This window comes from Trachemys scripta, chromosome 8 (assembly GCF_013100865.1).
Source record: "Trachemys scripta elegans isolate TJP31775 chromosome 8, CAS_Tse_1.0, whole genome shotgun sequence".
In the NCBI taxonomy this organism is placed as follows: domain Eukaryota; kingdom Metazoa; phylum Chordata; order Testudines; family Emydidae; genus Trachemys; species Trachemys scripta.
Window position 1 is genome coordinate 33,277,957 of NC_048305.1, and position 21,238 is coordinate 33,299,194.

At 43.8% G+C, this 21,238-nt stretch overlaps 1 protein-coding gene across 1 annotated transcript in view; it reads right to left on the bottom strand.

Moving 5' to 3' along the window:
- Positions 1 to 1,272: 1,272 nt before the first annotated feature.
- Positions 1,273 to 21,238, bottom strand: part of ETF1 (eukaryotic translation termination factor 1) — a 39,156-nt gene continuing 19,190 nt past the window's right edge. The window contains exons 3-11 of the mRNA XM_034778834.1: positions 17,415 to 17,590; positions 16,128 to 16,267; positions 10,834 to 10,972; positions 9,591 to 9,781; positions 8,888 to 9,017; positions 7,456 to 7,611; positions 6,759 to 6,823; positions 5,235 to 5,382; positions 1,273 to 3,429 (exon numbers count right to left, since the gene is read on the bottom strand). Coding sequence (XP_034634725.1) covers positions 3,347 to 3,429; positions 5,235 to 5,382; positions 6,759 to 6,823; positions 7,456 to 7,611; positions 8,888 to 9,017; positions 9,591 to 9,781; positions 10,834 to 10,972; positions 16,128 to 16,267; positions 17,415 to 17,590 — 1,228 coding nt within the window. The 3' untranslated portion in view covers positions 1,273 to 3,346. The remainder of the gene's footprint in view (positions 3,430 to 5,234; positions 5,383 to 6,758; positions 6,824 to 7,455; positions 7,612 to 8,887; positions 9,018 to 9,590; positions 9,782 to 10,833; positions 10,973 to 16,127; positions 16,268 to 17,414; positions 17,591 to 21,238) is intronic.

The window sequence follows — 21,238 nt, forward strand, 5'->3', positions numbered from 1 at the left end:
GAAAACAAGCCTCACTCACCCAGAGATCTGTAGCAGGTGATGAGGTCAGTAACAGGACAGCAGTCCTGGCTAATGAACCCCAGCCTGCCAGCTCATCTTCAATAGGGAAAGCACATTGCAGTAGGATAACTAACGCATGACAATAGCACTACTCAAAAGTTACAGTGCAGCCCAATATCAAAACAAAGCTGGCCAATGCTAGCAAACTTCAATTGCAGTTACACAAAAAAGTTTCTTTAACTCAGTACAACACAAACTCCTGAGGCCCCTGCATTTCATCATAAACAGGGAAGCTTAAATGAAAGCACCTTTCAACCAAGAGTACTTATGCTATTTTACAATCACTTCCCCCTCTACTGAAAATGTGATCACCTACGGGGAGGTCCTGTTTAACGTAACAATTTAGGACAGAAAGTGAAAACTGCTGACCACTGGAACAGGATGGCTCACAAGCACTGGGCACTATCTTACTCAGGGCACGTCTTCACTACCCGCCAGATCGGCGGGTAGCAATCGATCTATTGGGGGATCGACTTATGTCTAGTGAAGACGCGATAAAATTGATCCCCGATGGCTCTTCCGTCGACTCCGGAAATCCACCGCGGCAAGAGGCGGAAGCGGAGTCGATGGCGGCGCGGCAGCGGTCGACTCGCTGCCGTCCTCACAGCCAGGTAAGTTGACCTAAAATACGCAACTTCAGCTATGCTATTCATGTAGCTGAAGTTGTGTATTTTAGGTCGACCTTCCTCCTCCCCCCCCCCCCCCCCCCATAGTGTAGACCTAGCCTCAGACTAACACACAGGGGAAAGAGGAAGAGGCTGTCAGAAAGCATTGATAGTTTGCTTTGATACAAGACTAGTAGGAATATGATTTCTGCATCTCTTTCAACAAGATGACCAACTGTTCTGCAATTGTCCTAGGCACTGCCCAACGCTTACCATGCTCAGTTCACAGACAAGCAGCTAACCTTTAAGAAAGGCATTTTTCAGAGTTCTAGAGTGGTTGAATTTGATTTGGTTTTCCCTCTCATGCTTCTAATATTCTACATTTCAGCTCAACATTAGGGAAGCCAAACAAAGATCTGTGCACTCTGGGCTGCCAGTTGGGGAAGCTTTTGTGCTAAATGGAAACAAGATGCTCTCTATCTAGGTTTGAGAATTGAGCACGGTTGTTTGACTAGGTGGCCTCTGCTGAGAGTTCATGAGGCCAGTAAAGCAACATCACCCCCTGTAAGAGTAATTACTGTACTAAAAGAAAATCAAGAGTCCATGCTATATTCTTAAATATGGTTTAATACTCTTCTCCATTTCTGTACATCACAACACCAAGATATCACTGCTTGGGATCTCTCTGCAGAGGCTATATAGTATGCGAAGGCTAGGATTTCTCACCCACCTTTTAATGTGTTTGTATGTGTAAGTGTAATACATATCAGTATATATTGATATACACATCAATATATAATGCAATATATATCACCAAAGAGAACACATTGATTAAAGAAATACAAAAATTTGGCATCATTTCCAAACTTAAATAGTAAAAATAAAAACTACAAAAAGGAGCTGCATATCCTAAATGTATCATGTGAAACAACAAGCAGTATATTCAAAAATGTAAATTTACATCCAATTTTTCTGGTCTTGTCATGTCACATTAGACCCATTTACAATGGCAAAATCCAAACATACTGCTTTGAAGACCGCAAACTCACTGGCGCTTGGGTTTTGTGCAAATCTATAGCAGACCCAACTGCAAAACTTTCATAGGAGACTCCAGCTTTGATGGGAACATCTGTTGTAGACAATGGCAAACACTGCCTTGTTTGCTGGGTTATAAAACAGCGGTACAAGTTATATTGCTCACATTGACAGTCATTTTGGACCTCTAGGAGTACAGTGTGTCAGAAGCTATGTTTTAAGACAAACACTCCCCTCCATTCAAGTGAAACAGGATTATTGGAACGATATGCAAGTATGCCACTTAGGAACAAAAAGCTGCTTCCAACCAACATGCTAAAAGTGACTGAGGAAGAATCAGTGAAGGACAGCAGTTAGGCACTAAAATGTCAGAGTACCCATCAGAAAACCCGCTATCCCAAGAGAACAGAAAGGTCAGCTCTGTGCATTAGATCTCGTGCCAATGCAGATTTTAACCTTTGGCTCTAGGTAAATGGAACCATTTTTACAGTTTCGAAATGCATTCTATTAACAGGCATTACAAAGACATTGCTTGAGGGTCTGGGTATAATCAGAAGTTTGAACCCACTTCTAAGGCTAGACTAGAGTTCAGTCTCAGATGTACATGACCACCTGCTGATCCATTATGAAGTCCTTGGTGCTGGGGAGCTGGGATTTCCCAATGGGGTACTTAAGTGTTCAACAGTAGCATCAAGTTTTCCAAATCCACCAGTGCCAAGGGTTTAATCACAGTCACATCTTGTTAGTTGCTCCTGTGAAATACCTGCTTCCATTTATGGGTTCACCAACAATCAAATTCACATAATCAAGGAAATTTTATGCAGTCCTAAAGCAAAAATAATAAAATCTTACCAAAAAAGACCCAAAGGGGTTCCACCTTACTTCCCTTACATCATGTGTTTATTTCTGAAAAGAGTGAAGGCCACACCACTCAATTCCCAAATTAAGCCTCCCAAGACTCTGGCAGCATTTCCATTGCAATCAAGGAAGTGTGCTTCCTAATTTGTACAAGTAGTGCTTTTGCAAAATGGATTAAGGTAAGAGTTTGGCTTGTCAAAGCAGCTCCCCAAGCTATCTGAATTTTCCAGCCACACCTTGTCAGCTGGCACTCAAAGAGTGCCTTTTCTCTTATTCTTCCAATACTAAATAGAGAAACAGTGGCTCCAATATCTCACTACATTTCTTCTTCTGCAGTCTAAGCTGAGAATGCCATGTAAATGGGTCATGTCACTGCAAAATGCAGCAATTGATTTTCTCCAATCAAAATAAAAGAAACAAACCAGTATGATCTTACTTCTATTAATTTTTGAAGGAAGAAGGTTTACAGCAGTTAATGTATCATGACGGTTAAAAAAATCATTTTCATAAAATACAAGAGCAACCAATTTCACCATTGAGTAAGAGTAAAAACTGGGATTCTTTTAAATTAGTCCAAAGTGGCATATAGGAACTTAGTAGTTTGCTGCTGTACTGACACTATGACAAATCAAAGTGTAGGGTTTTGTTTTTTTAAATCCAATGCTTATGGATCAAGTTCTGGAAATGTTCCAATTCTAAGGCAGGGATCTGTTGTGTTTTCCACCATTTGCTCCTTGGGTTGGATGCTGGAGGGGTGAGGCACGTTTTGCCGGACCCAGGTCGACTACCTAGTAGTCATCAAGGTCAAAAAATTCATCATCTCCTCCTTGGTATTCCATTCCCTGGAAATCCACTCGGTACCGCAAGATACCTGTAAAAACAAGACACCTTTTAGCTTCTTCCTAGTTCAGTGTACTAGAAAGGGCTTAGTACAAAATATATCTTACAATACACTGTGGACCTATTTAACATATGTGCTAGTCAGCAACTTCTGGATCATGTCATCTCAAACTTTGACTTGCACCATGGAGATGGAGACCATGATTTTTAACAACAGAGTCTAGTGTTTGGTCTGTGTGGAATTAAGATGCTACAGAACAAGGGTAGTCAATAGGCGGACCACAGGCCAAATCCAGACTGCCAATGGACCATGAAGTCTTTTTATTTACTGATTCTTATTTCAGTCTGAAAAACGTTTCTCTGGAGTCTGGACCTTGACCAAGAAATCTTGACCTTGACAAAAACTAATTAATATATTTTCCAAATATTTCATGTGCTTCCAAGTCACTAGACTTCCAGGAACAGAACTCTTGGCACAGAGAAGCAGTAGAGCAGAGTGAGCTTCATTGTCAGTATAGCTGGAAACCCCCTAACTGAAAAACATTGGGCTAAGCAGTACTCGTGGCAATGTGAAGTGACTTGGTAGTCCCAAGCTGGGCAGACAACTGTCAAACCCTACTCCACTTAGCACCATTGCTGGCAGTTTCTGAGACTGACCTTCTCTCCCACCCAATGCCAGAGTATGGCTGAGGTAGACTGTACAGGGCAGGGAGCATAGTGTGGAAGTGACCCCCACTATACATTTTGCAGCTGGTACACGCAGACAAGTTGCACCAGTATAGCTAAAGCAGTACAACTCCTTGGCATGGATGCCGTTATATTGGGATAGTTTACTCCCATACAGAAAGGGGAAGAAGCTACACTGGGTGTAAGAAACCTTTGTACTGGCGTAAATGGGTCCATGAGGAAGGGTGCAAAGGTGTAACTACCTATAAAAGAAATCACCCTGATAGTTATTGCAGTATGAAATCGTTTAGATTTAGACCTTCACCTGAGAGTCACCCATCAGCTCTGAATTCATCTCCCCCCAGGAAGGGCCTAGGTAAAATGGCTGACACTGGGGATCATGAGCAGAGTTCTATTTGACACAAAGTAGTTCCCTCCCCACAGTGCTCTGAAGGCCCTGATCCTTATCAATGCTTGCTTAAGTGAACAATAATCAGGAAGTCCATCCTTCTAGGACTATGGGCACTGGAGCACAGCAGTCAGTGGGCAATAAAATCCCACCAGGGAGTTAAGTCTTTAGGCCCATCAAGCTTTTAAGAGCTCCTGGACTTCTACAGCACTCCAAACTTACCCAGAGAGAAAACGGCCTCTTTCGCAGAGGAGCTGGAGGACTGGGAAGATGGATGGGGACAGATTTTCAAAGGAAAAAAGTAGCAGATACCCAAAATGCAGGTGTCCCTTTGAAACTCTCCCCATTGTCTCAGACACCTTCCTTCCCATTCATGAGGGCATAATATTCCCATGCAACTACAGCAGCTTCTTTGAGTGACAGGGCAGTAATGACATTTTGCAGCTGGATACAAGGGGAGCAAGCATCATGTGACCAGCCAACTCTCCACTGAGAACCGAAATGCGCTTTGTGGACCACCAGTTGTTCCTGGGCTGCAGTTTGAGATCCCTGCTATATGATGTAGCATACACAAAGTTGTTTTACTGAATGGGGTCCTTACTATATAGATAATTGAAGACAGTCACTGACTCACTGAGCAGAGGGAAAAATGACACTATGGGAATGTAGCCTCTCCTATTCTGGTTTCAGAACCAGATTAACAGCAGGTTACATAGGGCCAATGTTTTCAGCTTAGCCTACTTTTTCCTCTTGCAATTTACCTCCAATTCCTCCAAATCCTTTCACAAACTGGGATCCTTCCTGTGACTTGTCTGTAACAATTTCCAACGTTGCTCCAAATTTCTTGTAGTTGTTAGCAAACCATTCCAGAAGGGGCATACTTTCTATCAGTTCGTGTTCCTGGCCGGTCTACAGACAAAGAAAAAAAAAGTAAGGCCTGATCTACACTCAAAAGTTAGCTTAACAGCTATGGCACTCAGGGGTGAAAAATCCACACACCCGAGTGCCACAGCTGTGCAGATCTAACCAGTGATGCAGACCCAGCTACACTGACAGAAGAATGCTTCCGTCAGCCTAGCTACCATCACTCAAGGAGGTGGAGCTACTACAGCGACAGAAAATCCCATTGCTCTAGGAAGCGCCTGCATTACAGTAGCATAGCTACAGCGCCATAGCTGTGCCACGATAGCAGGTATGGCTTAAGTGATGTTTCTTTGACTTCAATTTTCACAGCATCTACTGAGGGGTCACTTTCTTCCCAATTCACATTAACTTTAGAAGCACTCTTTGGTCTCACAAACACAAGCACTGGTGGTGCTGTCAGAGTCCTGGCTCCATAGGCACACCATTGTTTAAGCATGTAGCTGATGGGCATTCAGGCATGCTCATGGCACAGGCCTGAAGAGATGCTCTGGTGCTGAGCATGCTAGTGAGAGCAGAGAACAGAGTGTCCTAGATGAGCACTAAGGCAGAGGGATCAGTGGTTTAAAGCAGTTGGGGGGGGGGGAGGGAAGGCGTAATATGCCTATACACCACTGACCACTCTCACCACAGCTGAGTGCCTTGTGCCACCATTACCATTAGGGCCCTCAGCATGCACACGGCAACCGTAACAGCAAAACAAAGCGAGACGGAAGTGGCTATGCTAGCCATGTGGTCAAACTGCAGCAGTTCAGTGTCTTTTCAGTGCTGTCTTTTTCAAGGGGACAGGGTCCTGCCTGACTCACGACAAAAGGGGAAAATTATATGTAAGAGCACTTAGCATCCTCTAGTTAAGGATGGGGAGGCATCCCCAAAGTTGTCCATCAACCCTACTATATCTAGAGGGAGATTCTCCATTGCCCTGCACCTTGTGCAGTCATTTAGACCAGTACAAATGCCACCCAATCAGAATGGTGATGTTTCACACTGGTGTAGACTGCTGCACCAGGTGCGGAGCATGTGCTCAAGGAGAAGAGCTAGGCTCAGTTGTGTTCAACTAGTCCCTTTTACTTCATCTTTCAAGCTCATTTGACCTGAGAACGAAGACAGAGCAGCAAGGAAATCAATTAGGAAAAAAACAACAAGGTGAGACTCTGGAGTAACATTCAAAGCCAATAGGAAAGACTGCAGCACAGCCCATCAAATCGAGACTTTGTAAAGGAGCCAGAGCATAATTTGGTGCAAAACTATCAAGCATTAGCTAAGTGTGGAGCATTAAGCATAGTTAGAGTCAATCAAAGCCCTGCACCAGTACAGCATAATCATCCTTTCTGAGTGTACTACAAAACCAGGAGTTGAAATACCTCTTTATCTGTGAAGTGGGATTTATCTTTCTCTTGTTCTGGTGTCAAATATAGAATCTTCTCCTCTGAGAGAGAAAAACAGTGTTAGAGATTTGATGCAACTAGCAGCAGGCTAGAAACTCTGTAGAAGCCAGTGCAACACAGGGGTCTACAAGGTCTCTGAATCCCTTCCTTTCTGTTTGGGGTCGCACAGTCAAGGCTGCACATGGAGGCACTGAGCACGAGGTGCAAAGTCAGAAAAGGTCTTTGGGCATGTAATGCCCTTGCTGGGGCAGGAAGAGAATTTTGCATCTGGCTAAAAGGAGGATGGAGGAATGTGGGTGCTAGTGGTGGGAAATGGGTGGGTGGCTAGATGCCGCAGGGTCAAGTCAATCTCCCACTGTATTATGGAAGTGTAAATACAATCACAACACAGGGATTAACACTTTCACAAAACTATATCTTCAAGGCCTACTTAGCCAAGCCCCCTCCCAGCACTGCTATGCCACCCCACCCAGTCTCTGCTTGTTTTCAGCTTCTCCTCCCACATCATCATGCAAGTGGGAAGTGACAAGCTAGTGACTTGGATTTCTATGAAAAACTCCTAAAAGGGAGGTTTTAAAGCACAGCTCCTGCCGAACAGCAGAGAGTTTTCCCAAGGAACACTGAACAGCTAATCCCCTCCAGGCTCCTACTCCAGCTCTGAATTAGGACATACCTTCCGTGCCTTGGCAATGGAGAACGTATCTCATTATATCCAGATTTTCATAAACTATCAGTATCTCTACTGCTCCCATTTCCAAAGCTTTCAGTGTATCTTCAACACCAAAGCAGTACTTCCCCGTGTCCTGACTGATTTCATCAAAGTATCGGCCTGCATTCAGGAGACAGAGAAACACTTGTGAACACAGATCATGTCACATGAAATTTTACTAAGCCTCGTTTGAAGAAAAGCTACAGTAAAGTGAGACTGTTTTGTGCCTGGCTATACAGGCCACACACTAGTATGCCAGGCAGAATTAACTATCCATCACCTGCTAGGGAGCTGGCAACATGTCACTCAGAGCTCTTAGCTAGGAAGTCTCAGTGCCAGCTAGGCAGCTCTCTCAGGAGCACTGTGAAGTGAGACAGAGAGGTTAACCTCTGACACCCAGCCACCAACCACAAGCAGGCACTAAACTTTATTCCCCTTCAGTGTAAGGCAGCTACTGTTATCGTCCCCCAGAGTGGGTCTTACTAAGCTTTCCTACTGGTGTGTGATGAGAGGATCATTTCTGCTGCAATTTCAAAGAAAAGCAAGAATCTAATCCTCATTTTCTTGGAGATGGGAGAGATCAGAGCAGAGGAGTTGATTTCCCTGACTGCATGGGAGGTCTGAGAAACTAAACCTGGCCCTGATGAAAGGATAAAGAATAGGGTGGAATGGATGGAAAGATTGCAAGGGAGGCAAACTGGTAAGAAAGGGAGAGCAATCTCCATTATCAGCTCCAGCTGTATTTCCAAGGGTATTTAAGGATCCAGTCATTCCCTAGCACTCTATTCACAATATCACATCAGTCTGTAATATTGTTATTGAGGCAGGTAACACCCAACGAGCCGTTTAGTCTGTACAGGCCGGGACTTGTTTTCGGACGCTATGAACAATGTTACAGCCAGAAGGGACTGTTTTACAGATGAGGAGCTGAGGCAGAGTTGATGCAACTTTCCCAAAGTCACGCAGCAAGTCAGTAGCAGGTCCAGGAATTGAACCCAGGTCACTAGAGTTGAAGCCCAGTGCCCTAACCCCAACTCTCACAGTCCTCCATATGTTGACAAACTTGGGGGTCCTTGACTAAAGCAACAACTGATAGCACTTCAGTGTGTCACAGTGGACCCAACCAGATGCGTATGTAACAGATACCAGGCCAGCTGCTGCGATGTCTCACTTCACACCACGTGCATTCTGAGGGCACTTTTGTGGCAAGGCAGAAAGAAGAGTGGAGGATTTATTTTAAGCAGAAAGCAGTGTTTGAGGTGGTGCTTGGAGAATGGAGGTCATCAGTGACATCCCCTTTTGCCCAACTTTCACATGAGGACTTAGCTAGGGGTGAGTAGTAAAGCAGGATGGGTATCCAACTCATGAGAGGCTAGCTATGTAGGTCTATTCATACCTATTAGTTTCTTCTCTTGAATGAATTTCACATTGGAGAGGACCTCGGTGGACAACTCAATTGCTTGATTGAATCCATTTTCTCCACCATACGAGATATCAACTAGTTTCAAGACTTTGGACTGCAACCGCTACATACAAAGAAAGTCAGTGTTAGCCAACCTATTGAGCAGCACTGCCATAAACTACTTCAGAAACCCATCAGAATGAAAATGCCTGACAAGCTACACTGGTAATCTGACTTCAGAACCTCTGCAGGCAAGTGAAACAAAACAGTTCTGAACATTCAGTGTGTAAATACAACTTTCAGAGTGCAGGGCCACACAGATCAAGTTTAGAGGAGTTGAATTCTACTAAAGCCTCTGCTTTTCGCTTTGGAATATAACCAAAGAACATTAATTCCACTTTTAGCCAGAAGAGACAAGCAACCCATCAGGTACGCTCCATTACTAAGTGAAATCCTAGCTCCTTACAGGTCACTGGGATATAGCTCCCTTTCTAGAAAGGGGCCCCCCCTTTAGAATACAACAATTTTACATTTTAATTGTATTCTTAATTTAAGATACTTTAGTTGGGTTTCTCCTGAAGAGCACGGATCAGCCATGAACCACTTGCCACCACTAGCACCACGAGGACATTAGTCACAGTCCTTAAGCAGGCAGGCTGTGGGTTTCATTTAGCACAGGAAGTCCACTTTCGCTTACCTGATCAAACATGTCAGATTGACTTAGTTCAGTTTTGAAGTCAGCTGATCCAGCTAAAACGAGACCAGCCACATTCACCTTATCACCGGAAATGAACAGCTGCACAGCTGTCTCCGCTACCTTCCTCACATAGTTGTGTCGCTTTTCCATCCTTAAACGAGCAAAACGCAAGGCAGATTGACCTCCTCTACCTTTAAGAAAGAACAGATGGGATGTAGCCATTTTGAGGTCTACTACCACAAAAACTGTTGGCATGTGGCCCCAACAGAACCCAAGATATGATGCAAATTAGTTTACCACAAGTAGGGATAAGGGCATTCAATTAAAACAGCGAAGAGTGAACAGGCAGGACCCACCCATCAGGTGATTTTCTACATGTCTTCCACATGAAAGCATGTCACAAGGAATCATTGAAGAATGACTAAAGATCTGGAGATGTGAGGCTTACACCAATGCAGTTTACTTTGGTATGTCACCAGGCTATGCTGTACTAATTTAAGCCTTGCTACATACTAGCACGGTGCGCCTCTGCAGTAGAGGTCTATACAGGTTTGGCTACATCGGGGCAAACTTCCTTAATGTGGATATGATTGGGGCAAAATTAGATGAAACAGAAAGATAGTTAACTAAGACTAGGCAACTGCTGGTTAAGTACTTAATTCACAAATATTTAGAGACAAAAGGAAGATATTTAAGTTAAATATCCTTGCTTACATCACAGACACCAGACTGAACATTTAGAAGTTTGGTTTACTGAACTCGGTACCACTAAACCTTTTGGCATTTCTTGTTGCTTTGACAGTGCAAGGGGCCAAGTCAGTTCCATTGTGGTTCTCATGCAATAGGTCAGTGTCGGAAATGCACACACTTTCAGGGCAAGATTCAAAGGCACTTTCCACTGCAATTTAAGAGCTGCTGGTCTTTGTTTTGGATAATTCATTTGTGAACACCCAAGTTTAGGGTCAAATTTGGCCAGAAAGTGTCCCTTTATATGGGTCATGTTGATTTGCTAACAGTTTATGAGACTAACATAAGATGGCAGGGAAATGGACTGCAGGATTTGGACGTTACCGGTTTCATTCTTTCAAATGTACCTGTGTCTTAATATTTCATTGTCTAAGTTAGTTTCCTGAGTGTGGAATTACACACTGTCTCGGCATCACTAACTGTACTTTACACTTCTCTCCCTGCCTCCACATTCCCTTTCTGCTGGAGGCAGTTAAGATCTTTGTTACTGCATTACCATGCTTCTTTGGGAGATCCACAGTGAATTTGTGCAGGACTTCTCTTGTGTTTCCTTGAAGAGTTCCGAAGAGTGCGCCACTACCATCTATTACAATAAAACCAAACTTGCTGTCATCAGACAGTAGTGCTGTCAGAGCCTGAAATGTGAACACAACATGGTTAGCAATAACCACTATCAAGCCATCATCAGCACTTTGGTCTGACTACTGAGCAGAGCAGCAGTTCATTAAGTGAGAACAGCAGGCACAATACAGATCATTGAAACAATGGTTTGGTAATCATGGATATTTTTATGAAGCAGTCAAGATAAAATTGACAAAAATACCCGAGAAAATTCTTGATTACTATCTTGTACCCGGTACCACTGAGTGCTAGAGCAAGATGCCAGTGCTTTGAGTCAGACACAAGTTGTCCCCACCATTTGCGGTGCCATTGATCAACTGTTCATTGCTTAAAGGGACAGGTTTAGCAGGAGGATTACCTCTGTAGTCCACGAAAGCTTATGCTCTAATAAATTTGTTAGTCTCTAAGGTGCCACAAGTACTCCTGTTCTTTTTGCGATTACCTCTGTGTATCCAAATTAGCTCTCCAAGTTAAAATCCTATTCTGCTTGGATGCGTGGAGAGGAAGGTGAGCTAGTTTTCCTAATAGTCCTGTCTGGGGGATTATGTCTCATGTAGTCCTCTGATCTGGCTCTATCCTTGCAGCGCCGTTAGGTTTACTGTATTAGTCACCAATGCAACCCAACCCAAACTTTAGCTCGGCTGCTATCAAGGAATTTCAACTTTAATCGCATGTCTACCAGCAAGAGAATCACAGTGTTGATAGTTATGAAATCCATGACAACTGTGACAAAAACTCAGCCTTACAGATTTAAGGGGGATTCGTAATGATTCTATTGATTTATTAGCTATGGGTGGAAGAGGGACAGACATCATCTGGAAGATCAGGTATCTCAAGCCTCCTTCCTACTGCAGTGTTGAAGGTTAAGCAGGGTTTGAGTCTCCAGCATGTTCTGAGTTGACTGTTCCCTTCTGAGCCAGCAAGCCTTATAATGGTTGCTCACTGACTAGACCTTATCAGTTGCTTCCTTCCAAAAGCTGCTTCCATTTCCAGTTTCTGGAAAGCAGGGAGGAATATTTCAAGTAGACAGTGAGCAAAGATTAGCATTTGAAGTTAGACTGTTTCTTGCCCAATCCTAATTCAGGAGTTTCAGAATCTGTAACTGGTACCTGAAATTAAATTTTAAGTTGACAAGTTCTCAGCAGCTTGTTGAATGCTGGAGAAGTGATGCTGTTAACTTGCTATCACAGGGCTTAAGCTGTTTGCATGTGTCTCAGAGTAGACAGACTGAATGGATGGAACAAAAAAGCATCAGCCACCTTTATTCAAAATCCACACAATCAAGCCTGTGGCTTTTGAGCTAAATATCAGGGAAATACTGATGCCAAACTAAGCATTTTTTAAATTAATTTATGAGGAGGAATAGTGGCCTATTACAATGTAACCTATTTAACTGGGACAGAGCCAAGCAAATTGTGTGACCAGGAAGAGCATTCCAGCCAAGGTATCAAAAAGTCTTCATAAATCCACTACTTAGACATAGATTTCAGAGTTCACACCCCCCTTGGGAAGTTACTTCAATTTCACACATGCAATAAAATAGCTTGAGGAAATCTTATCAGATCTCACGATTGCCAAGAGGTAAGTGACTAAAATCTGTGTGTTCTTGATTCATTCTTATTTTAATATAAGTATCAAATGGTCACCAGTGACTTCCCCTTCATCACTGCTCAGCCATGGATTCTATTGTTCCTGAACAGAAGCCCCGCAGCTTTTGTTCAGGCTATTCCTTCAGCCTGGGTCTCTCTTGCTACTCCATGACATCCATCCACTTCTGTCTGCCAAAACAAAGGTGCCACCTTGGATCACAGAAGTCAAGTGTTGCATCTTCCATTTTACCCATCAAAATGGATAGCAATTGTGGCATCCAGACGTCAGTGGAAATTGGCATTACAGAATAGAATACAACATGCTCTTTCAGAGATATACGGATTCTGCACCACAAGCAGAGCTAGGAAAACTGGAACTAAGCACTACTCAGTGGAGACAGGCGAAACAGGCAGGCCAAGGAACAAGGTGCTATTATCATGTCACTGTATCCATTACAATTTTCCAAAGTAAATGACATTCTCTTGCTGACCAATGCAACGCCAGCTAGGAAGTTATTTGCTGGGCTGCAGCTACATTTTTCAGAAGGGGTTTAGCCCACTTGAAGCCAAAGGTTCTAATTTTGCTGGAGCCCCCGATGTCTGAGACAGATTGCAGACTACTGTTCCGGTCTCAAACCTCCGGGTCCCCACACAATATGCTGGAGCAGTTGCCATGTCTCATGCCTTTGTATTCCTGGTCTTTCCCATTTCCCTGGGTTTGCTTTTTATTCTTTTTTGTGGTTTCCCTCCCCTTCTTCCATATGGTCTCTGCCCCAGATGAGTGAGAGTTGGAGCTTCTAGCAGCACTGCCTCTCCTGGACTGTAGGCTGGTGTACCACCTAGGCAGGGGGACTGCTGCCAGTGCCAGCAATTCCTGGCAAGCCAAAGGGGTGTTTGGGAGTCCTCCCAGGAGTATATCCCCAAAAGGAGGGGTGGGAAAGATCTCTCACATCTTGTACAAACAGAATAAAAAGACAGTTCCCACCCCACAGAGTTTATAATCCACTATGAGGCTGGCAATGGACCTTATCACCATTCGGAAGTGTGAACACTGAGTGGGAGAGCTGCGGTGAGACTCCAGTCGCTGATACGTACATGCCCCCAAATACTGGACTTCCTACTTCAGACGCATGATCTCATTTTAGATGCCAGGTAAGTATACCTCAGAAAGCTGCATGTTCAATTCACAAGTGCAAAGTGCAGCCAGAACTGTACCATGAACTTGAAGGCCTGTGCAAAGTGAAAACAGCCAGGAAGGACTATAAGTTCCAGCATGCCATGCTCCCTCCTAGTCCAGGTAGAAGGGACTCCCAGCACTGTTTTCAGAAGGGTGGCTGCAATCTGCCTCCTAAGTCATTGATGCAACTCATTAGGGCAGTTGCCTGAGTAGTAATTAACCCTCTGCTGTCAGAGGATAGAGTGGTGCTTGCTAGAAGTGTAATGAATTTAGACAGGCCAGGGTAATACTTATGCTAAGCTAACTGGCTTCAGCCTGGTCTTTGCTTGACTTGAGTGTTGCTTGCTAAATTCATCCTTATGAAGCTGTTTAAGTCATGATTACAGCTGCTATGTAGGATAAAGGTGATGCTTTGTAGTGTCTTGAAAGCCATAGATAAGAGGAAGTTAATCAGTACAACGAAACAAAAGTTACAGACAAAAAGTCCCTGTATTGGGAAAAACAGGAAAGTCCCTGCACTGAATGGTATGATGCGAGTAAGTAAACCGATTGGGAGAGAGACATGAAAATTGCATGGACAGCAAGAGTGATGTAAACTGAAGCCTGCTCATGCATACCGTATGGGTTATGTAAGAATGTTTAATGTTGATTGGATGGTCAGATAATGTGGAAAGGTATAAATATGCTGAACCGTTAGGGGATAGAGGGACCCTTGAAGAATAATCCATTGTGACCTGCCTATTCCTCAGGAGAAGGTAACTGATTGATACCTTTTTCTAGATATCTGTCATTCATTGCTTTTATAGTAACTGTAAATACAAAGCCATGCTTTCGGTTCAAACAAAGGTTTGAATTAATAAACCTGAATGGCTCGGCCCCGAGTGCGTGGTAATCCTCACCCAACATGCTGCTCCATTTCCTCCAGCAAGACATGTATGAGAACTAGTGACATTAGCACAGATGTATCTTGACTCTTTACTAAACCTCACTTCAAGCATGGCTCAGAATGACTTTATAGACTTTAAGGTCAGAAAGGACCATTATGATCATGTAGTCTGACCTTCTGCACAATGCAGGCCACAGAATCTCACCCACCCACTCCTGTATCAAACCTGTGTCTGAGCCATTGAAGTCCTCAAATCATGGTTTAAAGACTTCAAGGTGCAGAGAATCTTCCAGCAAGTGACTCGTGCCCCACGCTGCAGAGGAAGGCGAAACCCCCCAGGGCTTCTGCCAATCTGCCTTGGAGGAAAATTCCTTTCCGACCCCAAATATGGCGATCAGCTAAACCCTGAGTATGTGGGCAAGACTCACCAGCCAGACACCCAGGAAGGAATTCTCTGTCGTAACTCAGATCCCACCCCATCTAACATCCCATCACAAGCCATTGGGCATATTTACCGCTAGTAGTCAAAGACCAATTAATTGCCAAAATTAGGCTATCCCATTATACCGTCCCCTCCATAAACTTATCAAGCTTAGTCTTGAAGCCAGATGTGTCTTTTACCCCCGCTACTCCCCTTGGAAGGCTGTTCCAGAACTTCACTCCTCTGATAGTTAGAAACCTTTGTCTAATTTCAAGTCTAAACTTCCTGATAGCCAGTTTATATCATTTGTTCTTGTGTCCACATTGGAACTGAGCTTAAATAATTCCTCTCCCTCCCTGGTATTTATTCCTCTGATATATTTATAGAGGGCAATCATATCTCCCCATAGCCTTATTTTGGTTAGGCTAAACAAGCCAAGCTCTTTGAGTCTCCTTTCATAGACAGGTTTTTCATTCCTCGGATCATCCTAGTAGCCCTTCTCTGAACCTGTTCGTTTGAATTCATCCTTCTTAAACATGGGAGACCAGAACTGCACACAGTATTCCAGATGAGGTCTCACCAGTGCCTTGTATAACGCACTAACACCTCCTTATCTCTACTGGAAATACCTCGCCTGATGCATCCCAAGACCGCATTAGCTGTTTTAACAGCCAGATCACATTGGCAGCTCAGTCATCCTGTGATCAACCAATACTCTGAGGTCACAGCACTCTGATGCTAGATAAGGCCTGCCACCAACTCCAAAGAAAAGCCTGTGGGTTATACAAATTCAGCCAAGTTATCCACTTCGGTTATTAAGTTTAGCTGCAGCAGAGTGAGGACACAAGAACTCTGGATCTCTCCAAGACAAAACCCCAATCAGCAAATATCATGCATTTCTGAACACAATCCAGTTATAAGTCACCCCACAGCATTTACACAAAGAGGCTGGTTTCCTCTGTTAAGATCTACTGCTCTAGGGAGTCTGGATACAAGTATGATATGAATTATTTAGTAAGTCTAGCACAGCTGTTTGAAATGCATCACCATGCTTTGGCTACAGCAAGACCTGTGAGCAGTACAGGATCTCTCCTACCTCCGTATGGAATTTGTTGTCGCATAAATACAACGATGTATTGATTGGTTTGAAAGGCTCAAAGTCAATGTTCACTTTCTTTTCTTTTCCTTCTTCTGTCACAATTGTTCCACAGTAAACAACCAGACCATTTGGAGGTACTGTAAAGGACACATGAAGTACCATAGTTTTAGATCACCAAATATTACATTCAGTATTGCTTACTAAGAACACCAGGATTTCCAAGATCTGAGGACATAAGGATTTAATTTCAAATTTCCCCACACTACTACAGGAGTTCCCCTCCCCGCCAGCCCACTACCCACCCCCCACCTCACTTGTTCCTTCAAGAAACCCAAAGGACTAATTTGTGTGTTCTCATCATAGCTACACGGGGAGCAATGCACAAATGCATTTCTAAAAGCTAGCTAAAAGGAGTAAGCTTGCCAACAGGACTTATTTATTGGCAACTCAATGCATTATGATGACAAAGACTTCCCTGGGACTAAGTTAAGAACATGTACCCAGCTCTTAAACCAGCTAGAAGGCAAATATTTATGGTGTGGAAGAGAGTTAAACAGCATCACTCCATAAAGACTATCAATTCCTACATGGCAGCTCTCCTACAGCTGGCCTGATCCTGCAGCTCTTATTTGTGTGCACAGTCCTATTGGAGTAAGACTACTTGCTTGAAATAAGAGCTGCACAATTAGACCCGTCGAGGGTACACCTTGATGGCAGGCTTTATTTCCGCCCCAGATTTGCACATCCGTGTCACACTGCATACACAGAGGGGCTAAAAGATAAACCAAGGCCAAATTAAGCAGGGAAGTATGGATTTAACATTGAAGAATCCACACCCTTTTAAAACTGTTCAAGTTTCAGAACTGAGCCCACAAAGACAGCCAAAGAAAGGCAACCAGGAGCCCACTCATGACAGTGCTCAGAGGTCCTCGCATGAGGACTGGGCTCCACTGTGCTGGCCATTGTACCAACACACTGGAGATTGCATAGGTTTACAAAAGGGCCTAGGGTTTCAAAGCAGTGGATTGGAGGAGCCACACCCCTTTCCCTCCCCCCCACCCAAAGGGTGACTTGCTTTAAACATCTTGATAGCAGAGGGGAAATTTACTAGTGCAAAGCAGCAGAAGGATGGTGAGAGGCAGCAATAGACAACATGCTTTAACAGCAACTTATGGTCTGCCTTGGCCAGCCTGCTGCAACAGCCCAAGCAAATATCGTAGTAAGGACAGTTTGCCTTGGGAAAATATTTAGCAAGCAGGAGTCCCATACAGGCCATTGTGTTACCTTTGTTATAGAGTTTGAGTCTTTGCTGTACAGATGTAATGGCTCCCAGTACTGAAAGGCGATTCACTCGAGACTTTATGTTTGACGCGGTACCAAACTCATCCGCTAACATTTTTGCCACTCGTGAAATCTGGTCTTTGGGGGGAATGATCAACGAAATCATGCTGGTGCCATTGCTGAGGAAGGGAAAAAAATGGGGTTAATCACAGAAATTAAGACAGCACATATTGCTTAGGGTGGGGAGAATACAAGAATGTCTTTGGTATGAACAATACCCTAGGACTGTGGTTTTCAAACTTTTTTCCTAGCAACCAAGTTGAAGAAAACTGTTGCTGCCCACGATCCAACGGAGCTAGGGATGAGGGGTTTGGGGTGTAGGAGGGGCTCTTTCCATTTCAGTTTTTATACAAAAGTCTGAAGTGAAAGTGACTCAGGAAAGAACAGTTTGCAGAGTAACTACAAGCCCCCCTCACATTGCACACAACCATAGAAGCCATTTTAAGATAACTAGTTTTAAACAAATAGGTATGAGATTGCGAAGCATCTACTAGACTGTGCGAGCATGTCTGCTAGTTCAGCATTGCTAACTCCAAGCATTAAAAAAAAAATCATGAAACAGAAAGAATCACAGATTGGCTTTAAATGGGGTTGGGATTCCTTTTTATTTGGTCTTCTGGGTTGAGCTCTCTGGGGTTTACTTTGAACTTCTCTAGCCACAAGGGCTGAAAATTTACTTTTAAATGAAAATGAGATTCTCATGTAATCACAGGAATCCAGGAGCTGGGGCTTGAAGACAGATACCAAGTATCGTGAGATTCAAACTCCTATGGGTTAGTGCTAAGTACAAGGGGCTCCTCTTTTCTGTAACCGCCATCCCCCTGTTCTTTTTTAAACTGACCCATTAGTAATTGCCTGGGGACAAACAGGAGATGCATGCAGCATCTAAACAAGTGGACTACCAGAAAATCTGAACATCCCTTATTTTAACTATAATTAGTGTTACTACTGACTTTGCCAAGCAAGAACAGTTTAAGAGCCAGATTGGTTTTTGCAATTCAGTTTGGGAGGGAAAGTAGGCATGTCATTTTCCCATCAGCTTTCTCTTCAGTGTCTCAAGCACTAGCATAGTCCTCCAAAGTGCTGAGCTACAAACATACAGGGGAAGGTTTTAAAAAAAAAGCATACTTTCCATTAGCCTTTGAATGTACAAGTGTCCTTGGTGTTTTCCAAGACCTACATTTTGGGCCAAGTTTGACCCAACAGCATAAGTTTAAGCAAGTCCCCAAACTTAGAGGACTAATTGGTTTTAAATATCCATAACCGCCCCACACAGAATCAAACAGCCTTGAAGAGTCACTTGCATACAAGTTATTCCCCGAAGGGAACGTGAGCGACAGATCTTCAAGTGCAGCTTTGACTTCCAGGTCACTGCAGCCACAGAGTACTTCATACCACTCTTTCAAGCAATTAGCTACCTCACTGAATGGCATGAACCTTGCAGGAGACACAATGGTCTAAAATTCCCAGCTGGTTCTTTAAGAGAAAGGCTGATGAGAATGAAAACCCGCTCTTCCAGTCTTGGGTAGGAGCTCACTCTAGTGAATGCTACCTTTAGAAAAGGTATAGATATCTCCTCTAAAAGCACCCTGAGACACCTGGAGACTGTTAATCTCCCTAGTTCACACTATTAGTTGAAGACAATTTATTTGTGGCATGAAATAAGAATAGTCCTGCTCCAACAGGGGGAAAGGTTTTTTGCCATGTGCAGGTCCATACACTTTGTGCACTCCTTTCTAACAGCAGAGTCCTGGAGATTTCACACAAGTCTCTCTCCCTCTCCTCCACTGAACAGCGATGGGAACAGATAGTAGGCTGATGCAGAAAAGTGCCCTGGTGTAGAACAAAATATGGAGAGAGCACTTAGGTTCCATAAGTGTGCTCCTGGCCCGGTACGAGATCATCCATCACTGATAGATCTTCTTGAGCGTATGGCGGAGATCTGCCTTCACATTGTAACTTCATTGTTCTTTCCCCATCAACCCATTGTTCCTCAAGCCCCCCCTTGCCTAGAATTTCACACACTATCTTAAAGCATGCCATTGTTCCTATTCTAGCTTTAGACAAAGATCTGTTATACATACATACTGGCACGGCTTGCCCACTGCCTACTACCATTCCCTCACATAAGCTAGGGCAGCAAGCAGATCAGGCAATCCCACATCTTGCAGGCTTCCCTGAGACAGGAGCCATTGCTGCGTGCTGGATCGCCCGTCCAAGTTCACGCTAGCGTGACAGATTGTTTGGACAACCCATGGTTAAGGGTATAGGGGAAACTACAGTACAGTGCCAAACTACCGTGCCACCTGTAAATCCTATCTCAACATTGCAGCAAGGAATCCTGTTGCAATGAGCCACTCGTGGCCACATTCAAAATAGACTAGAACATATGAGACAGTGGGTATCTTCCCACCATCTTTGGCCATAATGGCACAGCTGGCTTCAGAGATCCTTGTAGTCTGCTACTGCAGTTAGCAATACAAGAGCAAAGGCATCCGAAGAGGAGGAAGAAGGCACATTGAATTGCTCTGCTCAAGCCAGAGTTTGATTAGCAATAATACTCTGCTTTATACCGAGCACTTTAATGAATTCTGCCTTCCCTGTTCATGTGAAAGCATGCTAAGTGCTTTCCTCTGATTTGACATGCTTCACTACCATTCACATAGTGAAGGCCATTTCACTGTTAAGCCGTTCCTGCAGAATCATGTAAGATAGCAGGCTCACGATTTGCTATTAGAAAGGCATGGCACAATCTGAGCTTGAAGCTGGCACGGAAAGACAGACAGCTCAGTTATTCAATTGCCATTTTCCAGTTTACTGAGCCATCTCTTTTCAACACTATCATGTCTATTCAGGTCCACTCAGTAGTTTATGCCGAGCATTCTGCTGCCATCTGCTGGGTAAGTGAGTAAAAGCAGCCAAATTATTTTTCATTAAAAAGGAAGGCATGGAAGATCAACAGCCAACCCAAATGCACTAAGTTTTAACATTCTGGGTTCAGAAGGATTTTCTTTGCTCTGAAGTAGTTTCACTTACTCAAACTGGGATCCATGAATGCTTTTGAGAGACAGGACCATCAGCTTCTGTAACTTAATACTAAGTGGACCTAGGAAACTAGAAATCCAGTAAGACACCAGCTCAAAGGAACGTGCATTAAGAGTCATCCGATGGTGGCTGGAGAGCTGTGGCTGTTACAGTGGTAATAAGACCCTGATGACAAAAGTTCTCAGAACTCTCACCTGCATCAGCAATAGCTTACCACAGGAAAGCAGCTTTCCTGTCTCAGAGCGATTACATATCTGTAACGCGTCATGGCCAAGCTATTCCTGTAAATCTGAAATCATATCTGTGAGATAAGTCATCTTCAGATAAGCACTGTTCTTTCTACAGTTTAACACACTGAGCCCAGAGTCTGAGATGCACTGAAGACAGTGTTTCTTTCTACAGTGATATGCACTGTATCTGGGCTCAGAAAATCACATTTGCTAGCAACCCCTATACTGTCACAGCGAGACTGCCTCGGCACCAGAAGACAAATATTTCTGCATACCCCATATCTTACTGGGCTTCTGACTGCTATACCAATTGTGTATTCTGGACAGAATTATTGTGGAAATTATCTACAGGAAAGGTGCCAATTGCGAATCCAGGTAGGAACGCGGTCTAATCTAAACAGGGGCACAAAGTCCATCAACTACTTACATGACTATGTAACTGTATTTCCTACCTAGATGGCATGCGGCAAGGCATGAACCCCCTACCATAGC